The 26967-nt window shown below is 29.4% G+C and overlaps 2 protein-coding genes across 2 annotated transcripts; both read left to right on the top strand.

The window, feature by feature from the left end:
* The first annotated feature begins 326 nt into the window (after nucleotides 1–326).
* LOC128395333 (uncharacterized) lies at nucleotides 327–5370 on the top strand. The gene is given in 7 exon segments (XM_053355747.1): nucleotides 327–815; nucleotides 3355–3656; nucleotides 3733–3764; nucleotides 3767–4162; nucleotides 4244–4450; nucleotides 4545–4737; nucleotides 4838–5370. Coding segments are annotated over 7 exon segments (1353 nt in total). The 5' UTR covers nucleotides 327–749; the 3' UTR covers nucleotides 4995–5370.
* Nucleotides 5371–6491: 1121 nt separating this feature from the next.
* Nucleotides 6492–26958, top strand: LOC128395337 (neuropeptide SIFamide receptor-like). The gene is made up of 3 exons (XM_053355750.1): nucleotides 6492–7422; nucleotides 9576–9675; nucleotides 24856–26958. Exons 1-3 carry the CDS (start codon nucleotides 7125–7127, stop codon nucleotides 25616–25618), a joined length of 1161 nt encoding a protein of 386 aa, XP_053211725.1. The 5' UTR covers nucleotides 6492–7124; the 3' UTR covers nucleotides 25619–26958.
* The last annotated feature ends 9 nt before the right edge of the window (nucleotides 26959–26967 follow it).

The raw sequence follows: 26967 nt of genomic DNA, 5'->3' as shown, positions 1-26967 counted from the left end.
ACAAGGTGATTAACATGAGGGATAAGGGTTTCAACAATTAAATTAAACTTTGGTTAATTTTTTTGTTGATCAATTTTGTTTCTAATCACAATCAATCTACCTGGTATGGTTAATTAACATTAACATAATTATGATCATGATTACAATTATCTCCTCCCATTTAATTTGCTGGTGTTCATTTGACGTTAATCTACAACAATTAACTGTTACGATGATAAATTGTCAACTGATTTATCAAACTCATGGTTATCACAATTTATGGTGAATAGTAAAAAAAAATTCAAGAGTTAGTTAGTTAGTTAATCATTTACAGTTGAAGTTACAACAATTAAACTTTAATTGTTTGAATGTTTACTATTAGAGAAGAGGAATTGATCATAATTTAATTAAATTGTCCATGGATTAAATTTACATTCAAAGTGAGTGAATATGAACCTTGATTGAGTCAAATGTGAAATCGTTAATTGTTCAAGTTAATTTTATTTATTTTCCACTCAAAAATCAATAATAATTTTCAATATCTTTCCTTTTTGGTGTGACAATTAAAAGTAATTCAGTTATCATAATCATCAGCATTGTTTTCATAATAAATCAATTGAAATAATAACAACATCTTCAATCAATATACTGACAATCAATTGCAACTATTTTTAATTGTTACCCTTTTAATTGTAATATATTTTTTTTTTCATCTCATCTTAATCACCATTGAGTTTTACTTGTAATTATCAGCAATTAGTTAATCAATTATGGCAAGAGGATCAAATGGATTGAAATCTAATGGAACCGAATCAAGAGTTAATCTTAGTCAAATGGTAAGTAACAATCAGTAAATTGTTTCAAATTTTGAGTTGGAAAAATTAACCGGCAATGAGAGGAGTTAATCAATAAACCACAATGGAATCATATGGAAATCAACTAATTGTAATTAAATCATCAAAGATCTCAAATGATATCTGTCAACATTGGGTAACAATCAATAATGAAGATCAAGTTAATTGTCAATTAAGACAATCAATCGGGTTAATAACACCTTTACAATGATAATGATTAAGATACTGTTATATCATTAACCATTGTTTGGTAACAATTAGTTGATCACAATTGATTAACCATTACAATTAACTGAATCATATTGTATTGGTGGGTTTTCCTAATAATTTCAATCAAATACTTGATTGAAAATCAATTCAAACAAGTGACTCAATTAACTAATTACTGGTCTTTATTCAGATTGTATTAGTTAATTGTTAATTGAAAATTGTTCAGCCTTAGTCATAATCCAATTACAATTGAATCTGATAACATTAGCTAATTAATAATTAATAATTTCTCCATCATTGATTGAACTTGAAATTATCACATGAACATTAAATTGAAACTATTGTAATTTTATTATTATCACATTGATTAGCACAACAATTTATCAATCAAATTGCTAGACAGTTAATTTCATAACCATAATTTCAATTATCATGATGAAATTAAACTTTACAGCGGGAAAAAAGAGAGACGATTAACTAATTGTAACAATTTAGTATTACAATTAAACTGTAACACTTGAAAATCAATTAGTATTGTCAAGTAATTTAAATGAGCCCAAATGATTAAATAACAAGTTTAAGTGTATCAATTAATCAGCAAAAGTTAAAACAGCAATTAGATTATAATCATTAAGCACTAGGATTGATTAAATTAATTATTATTATTATGATTGTTGTTGATTAATCATCTTCACCTTTACGTGCAATTGATAATTCAACTAATTAATTGTTATCATTATGAGTTGAAATATAGATCAATATCAAAAATCTTGACTAATCATGATTAGAATACTTAATTGTCTTTGATTTATCAATTAATATAACGTAGTAATTTGAATTACAATTAGCTAATTGTAATCTCTAAATTCAGTCATTGATTAAATATTATAACCATGTAATTAGGACAATGAAACTTTTCCCAATTAATATTGATCAACTAATTATAATTGGGAAAAAACCAGACAAAATATATAAATACAACAATTAAATTGTTACAATTTATCATTGATTTAGTTGTTGATTGAACTAAATTATATTATCTCGTTGATCATCAATATTAATTATCAACTTGAATCAAAGGTAGTATTAATTGCTGACGAGTTAATCATAACTGACCAACCTAATTGTAAACAATTAGTTCACAATCTAAAAGTTTATCATTATTGATGATTATTAAATTGCTGAGATTTACAATTTACTGATTATCAGACAATTAACTCAATTGATTTACTTTTGATGCTATGAAATCAATAGGATTAACTTTTGATTGTCGCAATTGATTTGATTTTGTCTCACCTTGTTAACACATACTTGACAAATTTGATTACGAAGCAATTAAATTTAACAGTTAATCATTAATTATATGTGAAACAAAATACAAGTAAATTAAGTGCCTAAACAATTAACTGATTGCTCAATCAACCAACGATGAGGATAACTTGGTATGTAAAACAATTAACAAAATGTTTAATTAGTCAAGTGATCAAGTCTGAGAAAATGAAAATTAACAATTATCCAAATCGGGATAAGGTAATTAGTTAATTACCGAAAATAATCCCATGAATGATTATTTCAGATAGTCCAATCAATTAACTATTATCATCACTAAAGATTTTAATCAAAAAAGTTAAATTATTCATTTCAAGTTAATCAGCAATCAGTCAATTAATTAACATGATATAAGTTTTATCTGCAATTAATTTCCTGATGATCAACTCCCCGTGATTAAAAAAAAAATTATGTAACAATTAAATACACAGACACATACAAGTTTAATCAATAAGATGATGAAGATGAGTATAAACAAACAATTAGAGTTAATCAACAATCAAAGGGCTACCTTGATTAGTTCACATTTGTAATTGTCTTTAATCAAAGTAAACATTTCAAACAATCAAATCACTTAAACGGTTGAAGTTTTTTCTTTGTCTTCAAAAAGGCAACAATCAACATTTAATTGTGATTCGTTAAATTTGATTAACCTTTAATTTTCACCTTTACACTTAACTTGCTTGTTTAATTTACATCATCTCTTCATTTACTCCAATTGATTGTATTATGTTAAACACGTTCAACAATTAACCCGCGTGTTTACATTAAAATAGAGCGGAAGAGTTTAATCATCTTGTTGATCTAATTTTAATTTAAATTGTGATATTTGTTCATCTAAATTGTGGCTTATTTGAAGAGGAAATTAGAACAAGAAAAAGACAGAGAAAAAGACTAAATTATGAGAGAAATTAATTCTAACGGTAAAATAAGTGTTACAAACGGCTCTAAATCGTTGAAATCTTTTCCTCATACATTTCAGTACGACGATGGTGAAACGGGCTCAGTGGTCAATAAGAAACATGGAATGGGAGTTTTAGTGACCATTTTATTCATCGCCGGTGAAAACGCAGGATGTGGTATTCTGGCCTTACCTTATGCCTTTGATCAGGCCGGTTGGTACAGTTTACCGTTACTGATAATGTGTTGTCTTGATGCTGGAATCTGTGGTATCTTAATTGGAAAATGTTGGATGATTCTTGAAGAGAGATGGCCTGAGTTTCGGGAAAATTGTCGTTATCCTTATCCAGCCATTGGTAAAATGGCTTACGGAGATTGGATGAGGTAATTAACTTTGATTATTGATTAAATTGTTAACCTTGATTGTAGCTGATTTAACCTTGAGTTTTTACTTTTCCAGAGGCGTTGTAACATTTTGCCTTCAAGTATCACTTTTGGCGCGGCAACGGTTATCCTTTTAATTTGTGCTGAATTAGTCTCACAATTTAGTGGACAATTTATTAAATTGCCATTCAGTGCTTGGATATTAATCATTGGTACTATTTTAATTCCTCTTATGTGGCTTGGGTCACCAGGAGAAATGTGGTTCGCTGCCGCTGCTGCTCTTGGTACAACGTCGATTGCAGTGACTCTTATATTAGTTGATGTTACAAGTGATTATGTTAAACTGGAAAATCATCCACCGACATCAGCGCCGACAATTGGGGCTATTTCTTTAGCTTTTGGTACTTTTATATTCTCTTTCGGTGGAACTGCAGCTTTTCCGACTTTCCAAAACGACATGAGAGATAAATCTAAATTTACTCGCTCAGTTGTCATCGGATTTTCGAGTGAGTTTCTTTTAATGTCCATTACATATTCTCTGTCTTTATCGAGATCTCTCAGTTTACTGATGTTGTTTTTATCCATAGCTCTTCTCGCATTGTATATTCCAATTGCGATCATGGGATTCATCACCTACGGTTTGGGTGTTAAGAATAATATAATTTTATCGATTCCGAATGGAGTCAAGAAAGATACAGCTATTCTTTTATTATCTGGTCACCTTTTCTTTGCCTTCATAATCGTTATAAACGGAGCTGTTCAAGAGATCGAAGGAAAATTCAAAGTACCAAATTGTATGTAACTTTGAATCGTACATGTAAATTTACTTCTATGTGATATTTTTCAACGATAATCTTATAAATACTTTTCATTTCATTTAAATTGTAGCTTTCGGCTGGAAACGAGTTATTGTTCGAACTGCTTGTATGATCTTCGTCATGTTTATCGGTGAAACAATTCCTAGATTCGGGAAAATTCTTGACCTAATGGGAGGATCAGCAGTAACCATGTTAGCTTATATTTTACCTCCTATTTTCTACATGAAATTGTGTTCAATGCATAACGAATCTTGGCCTGAAAGGTAAGTTCATTCACAAATAGAAAGTTAAAGTAACAATAATGTCACCAATTGAGTAAATAATCTAATCATACTTATTTGTTTTTTTCACCCAAAACAAAAGGAAAGTGACAATTCTCGAAAAGATTTATTATTATAAGATTATAATCGTCGGAGTAGTTGGTGGAATCTCTTGTACTTTTTGGGCTTTAAAAGCAATTCTGGCTCCTGGTGCATTCTCATTGCCATGTTACATTGATATTCATTGTTCAAATGAATGAAGGAAATAACAAAATCTCATCTCTCTAAACATATCTCTCTGTCTCAATCCAAGTTATTCATTAATATAACTTGTAGATTGATGATGAACAATCAATTATTAACTTAAAGATTAGAATATGTATAATTTTATAATCTTTTATATATTATTTTTCCAATCCTTTTAAACCCATTTCCTTTTCCTGTTTTCCTCTCCATTCCCAAATCCTTTTCTTTTTGCTTCCAATTATTTACATCTAGATACCAATTTTTCTCAACCAACCATTACAATTATATCCAATTTAATATCCAAAACAATTGATTATTTTGGAGAAATGAGCAATCAAATTTAATATTTACGAAAAGAAACAAAAAATTAAATTAATATTTACAAATTTACATAGAAAAATATTGAATTTTCTTGGTGTAATTACTGTTGATTTTCTGGGTTTTCTGGTTTAATTTGATTTCCTGGTTGAAACTGGGAAATTATCGGGTTTCTGATTGTTGCTGGTTAATTGTAGATTATGTTTGGGTGATAATTTATTCCTCTAGATGATCTGTTGATAATATATTAATTGTTTCCCACAATCACAATAACCTTGTTCTTCTCGTCTAATTGTTTCATGATTTTAAAGCTTGCAGATCACATGAAACAGAAAACATTACCATGAATATGATCATGATTATGATAAAATTTTCAATTAACCTGAGAAAATTTATCTTAGATAATCAATTACATTGGATGAAAGTTTTCACCTTATTCATTGAACCTAATCAACAGTTTTTCACCCAAATTATTTGCTACTTATCACTTTAAGGTCTATGCCTGAGGAAATATTACCTAATACATAACATTTGACCGATAAATGTTAAATTTTTCGCCAAAATTGAGCAAAAATGATCAATTTTAACGATGAAAGTTTGTAGAGATCGAAATGAATCTAATTAAACGAAACAAATTTACCGCGAATATGAAAATTAAACAAAAACCCAACAAGTAACAAAAGAAATCAAGAGATGTCACCAGAAGATTGTTGAATGAATTGAAATTCATTCTCATGTTTATCACCTTTGGAATTGGTTGTAATTTAGATACGACAATTAACAGTTGACGACAGTGTGCAAAAAGAGTTTAGTTGTATTAATCATTTTGGTTGGTCGATTCTGTATTTTTCTTGAGAGAAAAAAATTTGATCAATCGGGATTCGATTTTGTAAAAGGGACTTGACCAGTTGAGAGTTAACCTAACTAGCCAAGTCGATCTTGTGTATATTGAATGAAGTAATCGTTGTATATATAAATTCTGGTTCTGTAATCAATTAGCGCCATTTGAATAATGGGAAAAGTTAATTGTTCATAATATTAATGAAAAACGTAATTTCGAAAATGGTTCTAACAAAAGTCGTAAGAAATAATCGAGAAACTTTCAGGTAATAAAAAAGTTCTCAAGTCACTTTTTCTCTGATCATGTTCAGTGAGTTTATCTTTTATTGCACAGAATTTATTCAGTTACTACTGATGAACTAATAGATGGCAGTGGGAATTTTTTTATCTCCATGAAAATCTTCAAATCCACCGGACTCACATCTTCATGTTTATCATCTCTCCCTCTCACATCATCATCATCGTCATCCACCCCACTCAATTACAACTATTCTATACCCAGAACTTTCATATTTGTTCAGTTGAACGTTTAACTTTCAAGTATGAGTTTGAAAAGTTTTCCAATCATCGAATCCCAATTATAACCATCATTAAGTATCAAAGACAATTAACATTCATCATTAGCAGTTACTCATTAAAATCTTAAATTGTTTCAAAACTTTGTCTGAAAACTGTCAAAATTTTACTAAAATAATCAACATTCATTATCAGAAATCCTCATAATCACATCGATCAGATCAATTAATCATCATCACCATTATTAATTATCATTATCATCTACCTTGTGGATTAAATTAAAATTAGTAAAAAAAAAATCTTCAATAACTTGATTAAGTTTTAAAACTCCAATAATAATCATCAATCTCAAACATTAAATGTTACTCATCTTAATTGTTTCCAATATAAGATTGTTGTTTACGAAAACAACAATCACAATTAAATAAATAATCCTGGAGACCATTGGTAATATCAAACTGGACACAGTGATGGTTGATGAATTAGAAAGTGATACAAGTGCATCAACAGATGATTCCGTTAATTTTAATGAATTTAATCCGGAAAAATGGTTAAGATATTCATCATCAGTATCATTATTATATTGTCTCGCTTATACCATAGTGTTTATATTGGGAATCGTGGGTAATAGTGCCGTTGTTGCCGTCGTTTTCAGGTCACCACGAATGAGAACGGTAACTAATTATTTCATTGTTAATCTCGCATTGGCCGATATACTTGTATTATTATTTTGCCTTCCACCCACTTTAATTGGACATCTTTTCATCCGTAAGTATAACCAGATAATCAACTAATTAAATCAATAACCTATCCAACACCCAATCAACTTAAATTGTCAACAGAAACAACAATTAACAATTAGGTAAAAACCTTTTTTTTTCCCAATTGATTTATGATCATCTTATTATCAATTAATAGTTTACTTGTATATTGATGATTTTACCTTGAAAATGAGTAATGATTGGTTAGTTTAACAACTAATTAACTTTATATCAAGTTAACAATTAGCAATTAAGTTAATTATTATATTGATTGTATAACAAGTGAATTTCAAACTGTTTTCCTTTATAATATTATCGATATATTTTTGATTAGAACAGTTTGAAAACTTTTTCGTTTTCTTTCAAGGTTCTTGAGCAAAGTTTTCACCAAGTTCGAGAAAATAAAAGTTACAACTTTGTTGTTTTCTTGTTCATTCAATAAATAATATCAATGTTTCAGATTCCAATGGAATCTATTTCTGAATCATTAATATTATTCTGATGATGATGGGTACAAATGTTTACCAGAACTTTCATCATTATCGTTACCATGTTAACATCAGAACTTTTTTTTTTCATTGAGTTTCCATAGATATTGAAATGATCAGTATCATCATTCTGCCTTTTATCATCATCATCATCATCATCTTATACTATTTATACCCGGAAATGTAAATGACACTTCTAATGAATCAAAGTGAATCAAGATGATGATCAACATACTTACAGTCACAAACCTAATTAGTGATTAACAAAACTGAATGTGTATATGTTTCAATTTCAATTTCAATAATAATAGGAGTTTTATCATGTTGATTGATCAACTGACCAGTAGTGGACAGTTAAGTGTACTTACTAATACAGATAATAAAAGTAAATATTAATAACTGGATTCAAGTTGAATGAGAAAAAGTTTTCATACAGAAAATAATATTCATTGTATATCTTTTCCAACATCTAGAATTGAAACTGAATCGATATATAAATTGTAACTATTTACTAAATTATCATAATAAATCATCATCAACAATTTACTTCTTCATGTCATCAAATAATCTTGATTATTATTATTATTAAATGATAATGATTAAGCGATCAGAATGATTAGTTGATTACAATTTCACATTTAGATTTACCCTGAATCTTGGTTATTTTGATTGGAGAAAGAGGAAGAAAAAAAAAATTAACTTAATCAACAATCAGTTAATCACATAGACATTGAAAGTGGGAGTAACAACAACAATAATAATAATCATAATCATGGTCATTCATGATTAGTATTAATCATGAATGAGTTAACAGTTGAAAAACAATAAGGAAGTGGAAATACAATAAGTTAGTATCATGAAGATCATGTTGTTGTTGTCATCGTTGTTGTTGTTGTTGATAATGATGATGAAGATAATGATGATAACTTAGTTAGATATTTTTTTTTCTTAGATAAGTAAAGAGTATCAAGAAATCAGAGATGACAAGTTGCTCATGGAAATGATTCAGAAATTGAAGATAACATGAGAATGATAAGATATTATTCACCAAAGGGGTTTAATCATAATCCTGACTGGACTGGTCAATCCAATGGACTGACCTCATTCTCATCTGATAATAACGGTTTTCCACTTCCATATCCAGAGTCATGATAATAATATTACTATCCAAATATACTGTTCAAGTTCAGAGTTTTTTCTTCTCATGCTTATCTTAACCCTATGGAATGATAATTTCATGATATAAACAATAATAAGATTTCATCATCAACTAACTGTCTAACCCTCAGTATCTATTAAGGTTTACATACTTACTTTAATACCCTGTAAGTGACTAGTAGAGGGTCCAAAGTATTAATAACTGACCAGTGGTAATGATTATTAGATCTCAGAGCTCTTTTTTTTTGTTTCATCATTTATACTTTGCGACGAACTCATTAATTGTTTTATCTGATTAAAGTTGTTTACTTGACTGAGAGTTTGTGTTTATAAGGATTTCGGTAGGTCAGGGAGTCGGTAGGGTAATAAAATGCTTCCGGAATGATCTGAAAAGTTGACCTAATTTTGGGAAAGTTGGATAAGATTCTTATCGAAAGCACTTTTAGATTTAATGAATTTTGATCGATTGATTTTTTTCCTTTTTTTCTTCTTTTCCTTATTTCCTTTTCCGTAGCCTGGATATTAGGACTTTTCATGTGCAAAGCCGTTTCTTACTTACAGGGAGTGGCCGTAAGTGCCAGTATTAATACCCTTGTGGCCGTTTCTGTGGATAGGTAAGTGTTTCTATTTATAAATCACCTTCGATATTAACTTTATCTCTCGACGAAACTTTTTGTTCTAATGCACTTACATATCGAAATCATCTCTCCCTCTCTCTCTCTCCTTGTTGTAATTGAGTTCCGGGTCTCTCTCTCTCTCTCTGTCTCTTAATTATGATGAACATTATCAAAGAGGATCAGTTTTTTTTATTGATGATCAATGATAACAAACTGAACAAGTTACTTCATCTTGACCAGTGGTCATTATGATGGACAACAGTTAGCCAACAAAAATGAGATATTTAATAACACGTATACTTAACCTACTTTCACGTTGCTTCGGATGGACTAATAACCCAACAATTGTAATGATAATAAACTTTCAATTGTTGTCGTTGATTTGATACCATCTGATTGTAACAATTAAGTGTGTCAATCGGGGTTTCATCAAAGCTATCGAAAGGTCCAAGGACTTGGACATTGAATCAAATTGATTATGATATTGATGATGATTATGATGATACATTAGCAATAATGATCACGATAATAATAATAAAAAAACAAAGTCTAATCTTGATTAACTCTAATCCATTGATTACCCTGTTGGTCATTTTCACTATTAACCCTATTAATATGGTGACCATTGATTATGGTTAAAGTTAATGACAATCAAGGGATCACTGGATAAACCAAAGTCTCATTGACCAGAGTAACAAAAAAATTATTTTTTTCTCGTTTTCATGATTAATCTTAATTGTTGTCGATTTATATTATAACTTATTGCCTATGATTAAATTACTTTCCTATTTTTTTCCCATGTCTTCCTGTTATCGGATATAATTATAATCACAATTCATTGATTGTCCATCGTGATTTAATGTCCACTCTATGATTCTGTTAACTGTCAATCAACTGATTATCCATTTGTAATATTGTTAACAACTGACCTACGATGACAATACATTAGGTTTAATCAATGATTTAATCAGTTTGATTACTGGTTAATTATGTTCATTGATTATCTGATGAGCAGGCAAAAAAAACGTTTCCACTAATTAAATCATTGATCAAGTTGTTAAAACTTTTGACCATTGGTCATTTTAGTGTCATTGTCTGTTGGCTTATTGTTATTGATTCAATGAATTACTGTTGTCCAGTCAATTGACCACTACAATTTTCATCAGAAAAGTCAGTTATTTAATTACCTTGACCAATGGAAAGTTAATAATAAAAAAACTCAACTGTTGACGATAATAATTGACAGGGAATGACCATCGACACCATGATTGGACTTGATTCTAACCTCTGGTCAGTCCAAAGTTTCAAATTTATCCATTGAACTGTTAATCGTTTCAACTTATAGTAACATTAAAGATTCATATGAATTTCTCAAAGCTTGAGGTTGAAATTCATGGTGAACTTTCACCTTGAATCAGTTACAATAAACAACTTGAGATGAACAATGAGCTATGAATAAAAGAGAGAGAAAAATATTCAAATTCTGAGGAAAATTGGAATATGAATGCCTAAGAACTTTCCGAAAACTCGAAAATAATTTTAAAAAAGAAATAAAATTGAAAAGCTCTGACGAAATAGGAAATTCAAGTGAAAAAAATCATCTTCAAGATTATAATCATGGTAATGATGATAATCATCATCATGAAATAATATTTGCGGTTCAATTGAATAGAAAACTATTTTTAAGAGTTTCGATTTGAAACTTTTATTATAATAATAAATTTTCAACTTTATCATGAAAGGGTAAGAAGTTGAAACATTATCATGATTGAAATTCTCATGGCAATGAAAAGGGATTCCAACCTATTTTCAGTTACAACGATAATCATTATATGTTTGAATCATATCGATTTCAAGGTAAAATTTTATCTCCAAATTTATTAGTCCAACAACAACAACAACAAGGCAAAAAAATGATCATCATCATGAAAATTGTGGTAATAAAATTGAATTAAGAACTCAATTGTTGATAAAATTCAACTTTTACCTCTCAATGAATGTTAAATGAAATTTCAGATAATTGAAATAATCATGAAACTTAATCATGTTGTTATTTATCCTCATGAAAAGCTGTGTACTTATTGTTCAGAATCAATAATAATCATAATCTATTTGTATGATTATTGTTGTTGATCAACAATCGCAATTGAATTGAAAATTAAACTTGTACCTTGACACAGTTTTCATTTGATTAGCTGGTGATAAAACTTTAATTGCAATGAGACAATTGTTATCAGACTAATCAACGAGTCAATTCTAATAAGTCAGGTAAACATTAGATTTATGATTAATTTTTATCATTCAAATTGTTAATCAATGAGTAAACATTTACATCATCATAATGAATGACAGTTAAAGTCTGATTATTCATCATAATGTTTGAGTGGTTAATTAGTTTTGATTTGTTTCACCATCAAGTTTCATGATTTCCAATGATGAACAATATTGACACAATTATATTAAATTGCAGTTCATGGTGATGTTGACGATGACATTTCCAGGAGATTTTCATCTGAATACAAAGAGACACATATTCACTAAGAGAGAGAGAGAGAGAGATCTCCATGGTGGTGAATCAGACTAGAAAAAATCTCTGGGCATTCAGATTCGGAGATAATATTTATCACTCTTATATTCAGAGCTGAATTTCAAGATAGATATTAAATAATAGGGATCATATTTATGCTCATTTGTTACATTGATGTGATTATTTTTATCACTTTTTGTTCATCTTCATCTTCCGCCTACATTTATGGTTGTTTATCAATGATGATTAAGATTGAAGATGAGGCAAAAAATAGCATAATTCCCAATAGTAAATGGATCAGCATCTCCTTCCCTCCTCTCTCTCTCTCTATGTGATGCGAATTTCTTAATTTCATCATCTTTATTATTAGTCTTAGCATAAGATAATGAACATGTTCAGTTCCATGATAAGTTTCAGTTTCATCAACTTGCCCGATGAATATTATCATCAACTTATGAACAGAATCTCAGAGTCCTGGACAAGTGATTACAGTGTCCAGTAAGATTTTTGTGTTCACATCATTATGATCATCGCAATTAACTTAATCGACATTTTCTTGTTTTTTTTTGTTAATAATCTCAGGTAGAAAGTTTGTTTTATTTTTTTACTCTGGTTGCAAACAGAATTAGATTAACACAATTTACCGTATCGATAATGTTTATCAACCAAGAAGCAAAAAAAAAGCCTCAAGATTAGTAATAATAATCTCTGGGCATCTTATTATTGATTAGTGATAACAACAATTTACTAACATGTAAAGACCCAAATGATTAGATGAACAAATTAAAATCGATAATCATGTTCAGTTGGACCAACGGTTTATCTTATTTTCATCAACAGGTTGTCACGTCAATATAAATATTACATGTTGAGATTTACCATCTAACTGGATAAGCTAATATTCAACTAGTTCCATAGACTCAGAAGTAGATGAAGGTCACCACCACCACCACATCAACACCACAACCTCCACCTCCACCACCATCACCATCAATACCAAAGACCTACTCCTCCGCATCCTCACGAGCTATTTTTACTAATGAACCTGAATTGAAGATGAGGGGATGAAGATGAAGATAAATGTTACTCTAAATAAGGTTGATACTTTTTTTCACATGATAATAATACTCATATGTTTATAAACAACAACTAGATTATCCAACTCCCAATGAGTATTATTAATATCATCCATGAATTTTTGTTTTCTCCCTCATCTTTTTTTTCCAAGGTAAAATCAAGTTCATCATGAGCACACACACACCATGATGATGAACAATCTAATAGTTATTATTATTGTATTAAACTCTATTAATGATGCCAATATGATTCCACATCTAATTGAACAATTAGCTGGATGAATTAATTAGTTAGTTCAATTGGCTTTATATTAATTATGAATGGTTCTCCATTTGAGTTAACATGATAATTAAGACTTTGTGATTGAGATCAAATTGTTCATTTGATTGGAAATTAGAATCTTTTTTTTTCCTGTTCAGGCTCGATATTAATATTATTCAGAATATGAGTATTATTTTGGGATCAAGAATGAAAAAGAGGAAAAATATTAATCTTGAAAATGGAAGATTATTATTTGAGTTAATTCATATTCATGTTATAGTAATAATATCGCTTATTGTCATGAGTATAATAAGAAACATCAGAATTGATTCAGAATCAAGAGTTTATCATGATACAAATACTATTCATGGTAATATTAAGCTTCCATATTAGAATCTCTTAAGTAATTCTAATTCTCTGAAGTCTTTCACTTTCTTTTTTCTTCACAACTTTTCATTCATCATAATCATCATGTTTATCTTTTTTTCTCGTGTATCATGAATTTCCATGAAGCTCTGAACCTTTCCATTGATACCGATTGTCTCTCTCTCTCTCTCTCTCTCTCTCTCTCTCTCTCTCTCTCTCTCTCTCTCTCTGAAATAATGTTCTGTTCATTTGCAAGAGTAACAACATCAGACACAATGAATGATAATTCTCAATATTAATCAGCACCATCATCATGAAATTTCATGGAAACTCAAGCTCTTTGTTGTTATTTTATTTTCGATTCTGGAAAATTTCACTCACTCATCATTATCATCCAGTCTTGATTTTTTCTTCTTCTTCTTCCTTATTTTGTCATCATCATGATTGTTTGTTTACAGAACAAAAAAAATCACCTAAAAGTGTCAAAACCTCAAGATATCATGATGGTGAGAAAACAGTTTCCATGATAAATATAACAAAATGTAGGTCAAATATTTGAATATGAATCTCAAGTATCTTTTATACTTATTGTTGAGAAAAACAAAATTGATGATAAATTTTCATTAAAAATTCAATATAATTTTTTAATAATCAGTTATAAATTATTAACCAATGTAGCATATCAATATAACAATGAGCTGTTGATTGTAATTTGAGTAATTAAATTTAAACATTGATTTGATTGTTGAATCTCAGAATTTCAAATTAACTTTCATCATGTTTTTGACTGAGAAATTTTCATGTAATATTATTACAATAATTACACTTGAATCGTAAGTAAATTAAAAAAAAATGTTGACCTAATTTTTGATCCTCATGATCAAGAGACTTGAAAATATTGGTGAAAATTTTGTTTTCCAACAAAGAAATTCCTAAACTTATGAGTTATCGTTATTACATGATGATCATTATAATCTGTAAAATCTTGTCAGAAATTTTATTTCCATGATCCATTCAAATCGAGAGAGAGAGAGAATTGAAATTTTCATGATGATTACGACTCTCGTTTTCAGGCAGATTCTTCATGAATCTATCATATTCATCTCACATTTCAAGGGTTTCAATTCTTGACTCAGTAGTTGACTTACTCTCTCTCTCTCTCTCTCTCTCTCTTCCGTTTCCGTCATTTATCATCAATTGAAAATCAAATTGAAATTTGATCCAAAGTTAAATACATCATAAAATTCATGAAGGAAATATAAACTCAGGGAAATGGAAAAGGCTTTCAGATATCAGCATGAGGAATCAGTGGAAAACAACAACAAGTATCATGATGAACAGAGTGTTGGGATAAGTGAGGTGGGTTTCATGGTGGTGGTGGTGGTGGAATTACAACAAACCTCATAATCTGAGTCAATTACATGATAACTTTTCCTGGAAAAAAAAATAAACTCTCAGAGTTAAAACTTTGTCATTGAAGAAGCTGATGATCATTAATATTATCGTAATATTAATAATATATATTGATAATCGTAATGACACATCGTAGTAACTTTCAATATATAAATTATTGATTGTTGGATCATTTTCCCCAATGATTACAGAAAATTAATCTAATCAGGATAACAAATATATCAACAGTGGGTTAATAATCAAATTTAGGTCAAGTTTATAATGTTAATGGGATGAGAAGGACAATTTATTAATATTAACAGATGATCAAGTTAATCATCTTGTTCAACAGAATCGATTGTTCAAAATTCATTATGTTATCAATAAATTTCGAGACAGAAAATTGTTCCAATGATAATTGAGATTATCGTTGTTGTTGAAAGTTTGAGAATGATAAACTTTATCGAACTTGAAATTAGAATTGATTGTTAATTTGTGGTATAAATTATTAATGGTTCTTTGAGATTGGAGAAAACAAATCAACTAATGGTGTAATTAACAATTTAAATTGTTCTTTATCTTCATTGTTTTGTTGTAAGAAAATATCATTACAATTTAAATTGAATTTACTTATAAATTGTTGATGGAATTGCTTCCGGCTCATTGTGTAGAAATGTTATCCTGAAATATTTACCCGCTCTCGAATATGCATGTTAGAACTTTTTTCAAGTTCGATGCAAAAAAAATTTTTCTCATTCTTTTTTTTTCTCAAGACTTATAATGAAAAGGATAATAAAAATAATTGGAATTGAATTAAATCATTGATTTATTCTGATATAATCTAATTCTTGAGAGAGAGAGAGAGAGAGATAATTATGTAAGCCTAGGTGAGAAATGAAACAATTCTGGTGATATCCATGAGAAAAGAAAAGAAAAGAATAGAATAGAATCTGAATACCATTGAATTAGAATTGAACTTTTTGAAACATTCTCATGGAATATCATAAATAGTTCATCAACATTAGGGTGTTGAAAGTTATAGAGTTTCTATTTTCATAGAGATAAATTAAATTCTTCCACTCAGAATCGAGTATAAAATTAGTTCTCAATGAAAAATCCCAATGGAATTGATAATCACATTTTATACTCAAAACTTTCATGTGAAACTTTATCATGCATGGAGTCAAGTTCATGTTTTATTTTTGAATAAACATCTAAGAACATCTTAATATATATTAAGTTACCCATATCTTATTAGAGACACGATGATAGCCATGAATTAAGAATGACTGAAAGAAAAAAAGTTCGGAAGAAAGTTAATCACCAACGTCAGGTAAATGGTCAGTTTGGGATTTCCAGGGAATGACGTTGAAATTGTGGTGAAATTGGACGAGTGGGTGGAAGGGGATAGGAAATGGAAACAAAAGTTCTGAGCTGAATGAAAAGTTTACAAATGGAATCAAAATGAATCAATCTTGTCTAAAGAAGAGGCAGAAAAATATTTTTACCAGAAAAGTAGGTTAGCTCATGAAAGTTCATGATGGTATTTACCATGAAAAGGAATCTGATTTTTTTCTCTCTCCTCCTATTTGCCCCTCCATTTACAATCTCACTACTCGAATTGTGAACTTTTGTTCAGTTCGAAACTATTACTAATTTTTCTTCATCTTTCGAGTTAATAAAAAATACTAAGAGAGAAAGAAAGAAACTGCCTCGAACTTTTTTGTTTCCTTTTCATCTTCATCTTTTCATTCATCATCATCTTATTGCTATTCTCTATTTGTCTTCTTCTTCATCATCATGACTTTTTTTTCAATCAATCTGAACAATCTTGATTCTTATGATAGATTGAAACTGAACAAGAAAAACCAAAAATGTCTCTGTTATTGGAGTGGAAAAATAGTCGTAACTTATCAACTTAATATCGAGTTCTAAATAGTTCTAACTTTTTGTTTTTCCTTTTTTTTTCTCGGTCGACATAAGGAGACAAAAAAAAAGTTCTAACCCAATCAGATCAAATAGTCACTCGTGAAATCAGTTAATCAATCAAAGTGAATTTAATTCTGAGGATGTTGATGGTTTTGATGAGAAATTATTTCCTTTTCCGTATTTGTCAAAATTAGCATAGAAAATCAGTTCGATGTTTTCAAAGAACTGTCCAAAGTATTTAAACTTTTTCGAAACTTATAAAGAAAAAGTCATCTTTGGATAGATAATATTATTAATCGATATAAATGGTAATAGTAGAGTCGGTTAATTGTCATAGGAGATGAAAATACTGATCAATTGATGAACATTAGAGATGAGATATTAATACAAGGAGCTCATCATCATTCCCAGATAAATGATGAATCTTGAATTCTCAATAGATCCATAAAGATTCATGATGGAACCAGAATCTGAGACTTATCTTAGTTTCTATTGAATGAGAGTCTATGAACATGAAAAAGGCAATTTCAAGGCCTAAGGTGAACCCATCAAGTTAGTGACAATATTCATGATGCTGAGTGAGCACTGAAATTGAGTGAAAACCATGGAAACAAAATGAAACTCTGTAAGTTTGTATTGATTATATTTCTCAGACTAAACTCAGTTAGATTAAGATGGAGATAAAATTAAACTACAATTAGCTTTACAATATGGTAAACATTGTATACCTCATGATAAAATCTTACCTTTTGATTATCATCTTCATCTACTCATTAGAATGATGATCCATTATCATCATCATCATCATCTTAATGATGAGAATGATAATTAGGTTGATAGTCCATGAAAAAAGACTCATTGTTTTAAGATTAACTTGAGACGATAAAACTAACACGTAATACTGATGATGACGATAGGGAGATGATGTTAAGGGAAGAGGAAAAAAAGTTCTGACTTCATAAATGCCATTGAACTGATTATCATGGAAATTATTCACTTCGAACTGTGATTTAGTTTATCGAACCAGGAATTAAGATTCTAATCAACTTCCAATTCAACTCTAATATCTAACACCAATGAGTGACCACAACAATCACCAAACATTGATATGAATAAATTGTCATTCTTCATGGTGTAATTCAGAATGTTATCCAAACATGAAGAAAACGTGTTACTTATTCACTCAAATGAATTCCGATGAAACTGTAGCCATGAATAATCATGAATCGATCGTCATGTTTACAATATAAAAACTATTTCCAGGGAATTCATACCAGAAGAACTTTTTTTTCTCCCTGATTTTCTTTGAAACTCTTTTTTTTTCTTATGACTTTTACCGGAACAATTTTCCACTTCCTAATCTTACCAAAGAATTGCCTGTGTGTGTATACATAAGCTCAATCCACTTCCGCCTCCTCCCAGTTTTCAAATTTGATAGAAAATTTTATTTCCCTTATTTGGAAAAAAAAAGTTTCATTCACAGTCGATACTTAGAACTTTTTTCTTCTATAAATATATCGTCTCATACCAACACGAACTTCCTGATATCATGATAATCATATTTATATACTCAACTTTATCCATGAAAACCAAAGGATAACAAATGATAATCATCATCATCATAATGAACAATAATCTTACGTTGACACAATTTTATCAACTGTTTCCGTTTCATATTCAAATCCCTGCTTATGATTATGATATTTAGATGAAGTTCAGTTGAGAAATATTATTCAGACATGTTACCCAAAGTTCTGGGGCTTTAAAATTCAAAGTAAAAACTTAAAGATTTCTCTCTCGATCCAATATTGACCTAAATCTGAGCGGATAAAAATGATAGACGATTAATTTTAACCGTAAGGAGGGATGAAGAAAAACAGTTCAGAACTTTTTTCCGCAGAATTGTTCATATATCCATCGTACATGATGAAACGAGATTTTCACTATTCCCATCCCACCCTCATTCTACTAAATCCACCCACCGGCTTTTTGAGGGAAGAAGATTTGAAAAAAAAGAGACTATCAAAATGTAAATATCACCAAGATGAAGATGAGAATGTAATTTACTCTCAGAATTCAGGTAACATTCATTAATCAGTTACATGTTCATTCAACTTTAATGCATTTTTAATAGTTGCTCATATTCATCATGATTCATCATCCATGATGATGCTGAAGATGAGGATGATCAATTGATTTAGAATGATAAACATATGCATATTATTAATTTCATGGTGTTCAAATTTGCCACCACCAGTAATCAGATAACAAGACGATTAATTTTTCTTTCAGTTTCTAGTAGAAGAAAAAAAAAGTTTTTCGAAAAATTTTGCCACCTTTGGATACGATTTGCATATCATGTAATTGAGAGGGAAAAGGTCAATGAAACCTGATATATAATGACCTTGAAAATGAATAGAAAAATAATGATAAAGTTGAAAGATAATGATGATGATGATGAACAAAGAGATGAGAAGGAAAAAAAAGTTCATGAGCTTGAATCTTTGACGAGACTCTGAAGTGACAATCATAGTGTTACAAGCTAATCTGATATATATACTTGATGTTATTGTTATCAAATTGATGGTGAATGTAACCATGAAACTCAGAGTTTTTCATGATAATGGTGTGATGTTGGTTTGTGGTGGGAAATCCTTAGCTTATCCTTATTCCTTTTGTTATAATAAATATACTTTGTTGATAGTTACTTTTCTGTAATCTCTCTCTGTCTCTCTCTTGGAACTTTTTTTCTCTCTCTCTCATCATCTTCTTCCTCCTCATTCTCATGTCTCATCATATGAGTGTATCATCAGCACAAGAATACTCACCAACTATTGTTAACCATGATTTTCTCAGGCTATCTCATCAAACTCAAGAACAATCAATCACACAGAGTGAAGAGAAATGAATCTCTCCATGAATAACATGAGCAAATCCTTTAAAACTTTTCCTAAACACTTTTCCCTCCCTCACATTTTATTCAATTTAATTCATATGTTCATATACTATTAATACATGGGAAATGTTTCATTTTAATATATATAAAAATTCAATCTCCATGATAAGACAAAGTAACTCATGAAACAATCATCATGAAATCATCACAAATTTGCAAACTATTTGGATAATATTTGAATACTCAGCTTAATTCGTGTTGATCTTGAATTTGAAAAAACAACAAGTTTACATCATGAACTTTTTTTTTATTTATTTCTGCATTATTATTGTAACAATAATAATACACTGAACTGAACTGAACTGAACTGAATTAAATTGAATAGTTATTTGTTATTTTTTTTTTACTACTTCTGTACTTTGTTTATACATTATTATCATGGATTGTGAGTTTAATGTCCAGTAAATGGATTCCAAGGGAAATCAATTGTTTTCACCATGTTTCCAGCTCCTGATGATGTTGATACTTCATAAATGATTCAAATGTAAAACGATAACATTTATTTACATCCCCTTTTTCATGATGATAGTTCAGTTCTTGACCAGAGTTATGAGTGTGTTCATTGTTATCCAAGAGATAATGATCCAACTCGATTGAATTGAAGTTTCTGTTTTCTCCTCAAAATAAGATGGAGAGTGAAAAAATAAATATGAAATTCATTGAGAAACTATCATGACCATCATGGTGAAGATAATGATTCCTTTTTCAAATTGTGAGAGTCAATATTTTCCATTCACTTTGGTTTATTATTCGTTCAGGCTCATGAATACATGGAATTGATTGATTTTTTTTTCCTCTTCGTTTAGTCTCATTGTCAAGTTCAAGTTCAGGGTATTCCGAATTCAATTGATCGGTTATCATCATGTTAATGATTCTTCATAAATTTCATATTTTTTTCTCTTTTTATTCAGATAATTCAGAAGCTACAGACTTGAGTTTAAATCATGATTGATTGTCGGATTTATGTATTAGTAAGTGTTTCTAATATTTGGAATTAGCTTTCATGAAAAACTTTCATTCAACAGATTGATCAACAGAATTACTCATTCAAATATACATACACCTTGAATTCAGGGGAGATAATTTCATGGAGATTTTTTTTCCTTTAGTCTAGGATGTTAACCAATGAGTCTAGGTGTCAATCTTCAGATGGATTGAGATTATATCATGAAACTGAATCAACTATTAGTCTGAACTTTTGAGTGAACTTTTTTTTTCTTCAGACGAAAAAAATTTCCGTTAATTTTTTGATAACTTTTCCATGATCTTCATGATCAATCAATTGAACTTTTGATTGATCTACTTGTTCACTTGATTAATTGGAAAAGTTGATTAAACTGTTAACCTGAAAGTGATTGGAAAAAAATTTATTACAATTTAATTGACAGTTGATTGTAAAATTATATCACAGTAAAGGTTTGATATCAATCAAAATCTAAAACTTGAGTAGTTAATTAATTGCAAAGGTAGTACTTAGTTAATTGTTTTTATGCCTAATGTTTGATCAAGACAAGCAAGGTAATTGAATTTTAATTGAAATTTAATTTGATTGTAGTTTTTACCGTTAGCACGAGTTAGCGGTTAATTTGAAATGTAAATTTGTTATCAAACTTTGATGATGGTAATTAAATAGATTACATTTGTGATTAATGATTAATCACCATGGTGATTAGTTACACCCTTTCAACTTTATCATAACGAACAAGATAAAAAAAAAGTTTTCAAAGAGAATCAAAATTTCATCTCAAAATGAATCAATTGCTCATCTCATCATGATGATGATTAATGATTTATCATGAAGGTGATGGTGTTGGACATGGTGGTGGACATTGAGGTACCAATGAATGGATACCCAAAAAAAGTGATATACACACATTATATGAAAGAGAATCAATTGTAATGAGACAGAAAAAGGAAACGGAAATAAACCAGAAAATAAGGGATGAGGAAATGGTGAAGCTGAATTATGATTTTATTGAATAAATTATGAGGATGGTTATCATGTGGGAGTTTAATCTAGTTGATTGTCAGCAATCAGGATGAATAAATGAATGAATAATAATGATAATTGGAATAACAATTATCGATGATAATGATTAACGAAATCATTATTTTAGTAACTTTTTCACTTTCCACCACCACCACCAGCATCATATCCCTTCCTCCTCCTCCTCTTCCTCATCTTTTATTATCACTTTCTTTTGATTCCCTGTAACATTGACCTTACCCTGGACCATGAAACCGAAATATTATTATAATAAGATGAAGATAATAAAAGAAAGAGAGAAAACATCTTTCTTTTTATATCATCCCCATCTTCTTCCTCCTTCTTTCCTATCCTATCTTATTCTGGCCCATTGAACTTGCTCCGCATCTTTATCAACATCAGCATCTCTCTCTCTCTCTCTCTCTCACTTAGAGCATTGACTTATCATTATCATGTTCATCAGAATCAAAAAAGTCATTCTGATGATGCGCCAATGAATCAGAATCTATGAGGCAAAAAAATTCACAATTCAACCTTTTCTTTATCTCATTTATCATTTCGATTTGACAATAATCATAACTATTATCATCATCTAAATGAATCAGCTGAGTTTTGAATGAAAATTATGAAAACCATAATCAAAGATGAAACCACCAATAAATTAACAATGCAAGTCGCAATTCAATACTATTCAATGATACAACTAAAGCTCAACGAGAAAAGTATTAAAAACTTTGACTTCCATCACTTCCTGATGAAGATTTAATTGTTAACTAAATAATCAAACAATTAACTCAGCTTGATATGTAGACTATTAGATTGATGGGCAAAATTATTGTTAATTGTCAGGCTGAGAATCTCTTCCGGATTATAAAGCCTTAAATGCTGTATGATCACAATCAGATGATCAGTTGTCATTACGATTAATAATTATGATTCAATGAATTAATTAATTACCTTTTTTCCCACTGGTTTTTATACTCTTTTCCTTGTGTACCTTACCTGACGATCAGGTCAACGTATCATGATAATTATGATCATGATTCTGATCATGATGAACCTTTGATCGTTGTATTAGTTAAGTTTAATCATCATCAAATTAACACAAGACAATCATTCTGATTGAATTAATCAAGATGATAATCAGGAAGCAGCTTTTTTTTTACTTCTCCTCCTTTATATGGTTATTACAAACATAAGAATCATCAGAAATTATCGGAATCATTGATTCTGAACCTGATTCCATGGGAGAATTGGAAAACTCAATTAACTTAACTGTCAAGGTATAAAAACAGAAACAAAGTAAGTTAGATAATTAAAGGAAAATGTAATTAACTGATGATGGTAATTTAATGTCAACACTCAATCAATTAATATTATTTCAAGTTGGATTTTCGATAAAATCGATAGAAAATCAATAAATTGGTTGACAATAATTCTCGATTCAAGTTGAAGTTTTTATTATTTGGATAGAAACGAAAACCATTTGAATCATTTATTCAAAGTTCAGTTCAAGTTCAATGTATCTTGATAATAATAATTCTTAACGATAATACCTGAAAATAGAAACATTTAAATTCGCCCACTAAATCAATTCCCATTTCGAATTACAATTTACAATGAGAATCTCATTCTTTTTATTGATTGAATCGCTCGACAAATATTCAATTTCAATACATCATTTGGAACATTTTAACCTCATCATTCATTTAGAACCGCAATCATCATGATAATTCATGATGAATCGTAACTTTGAAATTGAACTTGCATCAATCAATTGAATCAGATTTCCAATTCAAGTTCATATTCAAGAAGATTCAAGTTGGAAAGAAACAAAAAAAAACTCTGGACATATCGAGAACATGATTACTCATGAAGTTCTATCATGAATCTGATGATCTGGTAGAAATCAGAATATTATTATTATGACTCATTCAATATTCGAAAGAGCAAGAAAAAAGTGAAACTCTTTATTCAGAATTTTCTGATGATGAGAATGAATCAGAACTTTTTTTTAGAGAAAAAGAAATTGTTCTAATGATATTGAAGATTCTCTGGATAATTAGTAAATTGTCAGACTAATTAACTGACAGACTGATTGTGATAATTAAAGTAATCACAATCATCTGGTAATTCCAAGTTGTCATTAGATTATAATTAAATGTAAATTGTTACAATTAATGAATTTTACTTTCTCATCTTAACAACATTTATTTTCATCATTAACACTCAACTAAATTAATCATAATAATCAGTGAGCATTTTATTATTAAATTGCGGAAAAATCAATAAGTATAAATTAAGGATAATATTGTAATCAGAAATCAGTGTAGTAACAATTAACAATAAATGTAATTAATTTTGAAATAGCGAGAAAAAAAATACTAATCCTCAAGATTATTGAACTTTACCAAACAATTAACTAAATTCAATCAATATAATCACAAGGGAGAGACTCGGTTACAATTAAATTGGAACAATTAAAAGCCATTCGTCATCAATTAATAGCTAATTATCAGTAAAGAGGAGGAGAGATGGTTAATTGTTGAGAGAATCGAAAGTATTATCATGAAATGTTCACTAATTAACTTTGGAAAGAAAAACTAATATTATTGATAATAATTTTCTTTTATCGAATTTTTTTTCTCTCTTCTCATTTTCGACAATTTTTTCCTCGAATAGATTTTTAGCAATTTGTTACCCGTTAAAGTGTCAAATGTCCCGAAAATGCGCTCGTCGAATGATCATAATTATTTGGTTATTCTCACTTGCGGTGGCCTTTCCCTGGGCTCTTTATTTCACCCTTCACCCGATACCAAACACTCACTCTGAGATGATGTTCTGTGTCGAATCCTGGCCCGATGAATATTCTGAACGAATCTATTTTCTGACCGCAAATCTATTCCTTTGTTACCTGATACCTTTAACCGTCATTACCTGTTGTTATATCGCCATTTGGTTGAAAGTGTGGCGTCGACATATACCCGGTGAAACGGGAATGAAAACAGGTAAAAATATCAACACCCAAATGGAACTGGTCATGCAAAGGTCAAAATTAAAAGTGGCCAAAATGATGATCGTTGTTGTGGTCATTTTTGTCATCTCTTGGTTACCCTTGTATATTATTTTCGCTCGTTTTAAATTGGGTGGAGTTTTAGAGGACAATTCCCTGGAGGAGAAAATTTTTATGACCATGGCACCGATCGCCCAATGGTTGGGAGCATCTAATAGTTGTATTAATCCCATTTTGTACGCTTTCTTTCATAAAAAGTATCGTAAAGGTTTCGCCGCAATCGTTAAGTCCCGTAAATGTTGTGGTGCCGTTCGTTATGATAATTCAATATCAACTTATTACAATCGAACCACCCAAAGGTCAACCAATCGTTATACCGGTCGGGTGGACACTCAGTGTGAGTATATCAATTCAATTGCTGCAATGAGGTAACAACAGCAACGATAATAACAATATCCCGATTAAAACACTCAGTCAGTTAAACACAACAACAACAACAATAAGAGTAAATCTTCAGGGTGGAGAGGGAACTTGAGACAAAGAGGAAACGGAAATGAACTTAGTATCAGATTAAATTGCTTCTTAATCCTTTGGATCTTAATCTTAATGATAATTTCCGTTTCTTCAGACAGAAATTGGATTATTTTTATTTTGTCTCTTAGTCTAATATACATATAAACTCAGTTTATCTTAAATTGTTAATCATTATTAAATTGTTATTAGTTTTAATTATCTCTTTCTCTCTCTATTTGTTATTCAATTAACTTAAAGTGCCAAATAAGAAACAGATTCAGATTATAATCAATTTATCATTTCCGTTTCCTCTCTGATTGATTGAACAACAACAAACATCAATTGATCAAGTCTCCACCTTATTGATTAACTTTCAATCAACAATTATAAGATTTAATTGTGATCATCATGATATTTTTAACCTTTAACACCAATCAACAATTAACGGAACCAATTAACAAACAAACTTATCTTTTCATTTATACTGATTTACTATGTCTCTCTTTAAAAATCCTCTGAAAGTTAATCAACTTTTAATCAACAACAATTAGGAAAACAAGAAAAAAAAACAAATTAAACGAAAAAAAAAGTTTATATATCAAAGTTATTATTATGATTATTTACCACAATTTAATCATGATTAAAGATTAAAACTGATTGAGAAAATAATTTAACCCAATTAAAAAGTGATCAAGTGAAGATGTGATATAATTATGGTCATCAGCTGATTGTAAATATTAATGTTAATTGTTGATTAATTTGGTAAAAACATCAAAAATTAAGGCAAAAAAAAACAAATCAAATCAAACAAAATGAATTAAACAAGTTGATTGAATCTAAATCATCATCATCTTAAATAATACAACACACACACCAATTAACTTTTAATTATAATTACGAATTGTAAAAATAATTAACAATACATCATCAAGAAAAGGTTAATCAACTGATTAACTAATTGTAAATCAATTTCCAAGTCAAAGCTTAATTGTCCTTACAAGGGGTTGACAGTTACTCTTAATGGTGAATAACAAATAAATTGTATCAAAATCAATTTTGTTAATCAATATAATATACAGAACAATTAATCACCAACATCAATTAATTAATTGTTAATCATTAACCTTCAAAGTGTAACTTTATCATCCGATTACCTTTGACCTTTTCCCAATCTCTCTCCATCTTATTTGGTGTTTTTTTTGTTTCGTTTTCTTTTTGTAAAAATCAACTAAGATGCTGATCTTAATTAACTGAAAAATTGTAAAATT

The sequence above is a fragment of the Panonychus citri genome, unplaced genomic scaffold, assembly GCF_014898815.1.
Source record: "Panonychus citri isolate SS breed McGregor unplaced genomic scaffold, ASM1489881v1 Contig00141, whole genome shotgun sequence".
Taxonomy (NCBI): domain Eukaryota; kingdom Metazoa; phylum Arthropoda; class Arachnida; order Trombidiformes; family Tetranychidae; genus Panonychus; species Panonychus citri.
This window is presented reverse-complemented; position numbering and strand designations above follow the sequence as displayed.

Coding starts and splice junctions, on each gene's coding strand:
- LOC128395337 (XM_053355750.1), top strand. CDS start 7,125: ATGGTTGATGAATTAGAAAGTGATACAAGTGCATCAACAGATGATTCC. Junction 7,423..9,575: donor AATTGGACATCTTTTCATCC/GTAAGTATAACC, acceptor CCTTTTCCGTAG/CCTGGATATTAGGACTTTTC. Junction 9,676..24,855: donor GTGGCCGTTTCTGTGGATAG/GTAAGTGTTTCT, acceptor TTCCTCGAATAG/ATTTTTAGCAATTTGTTACC.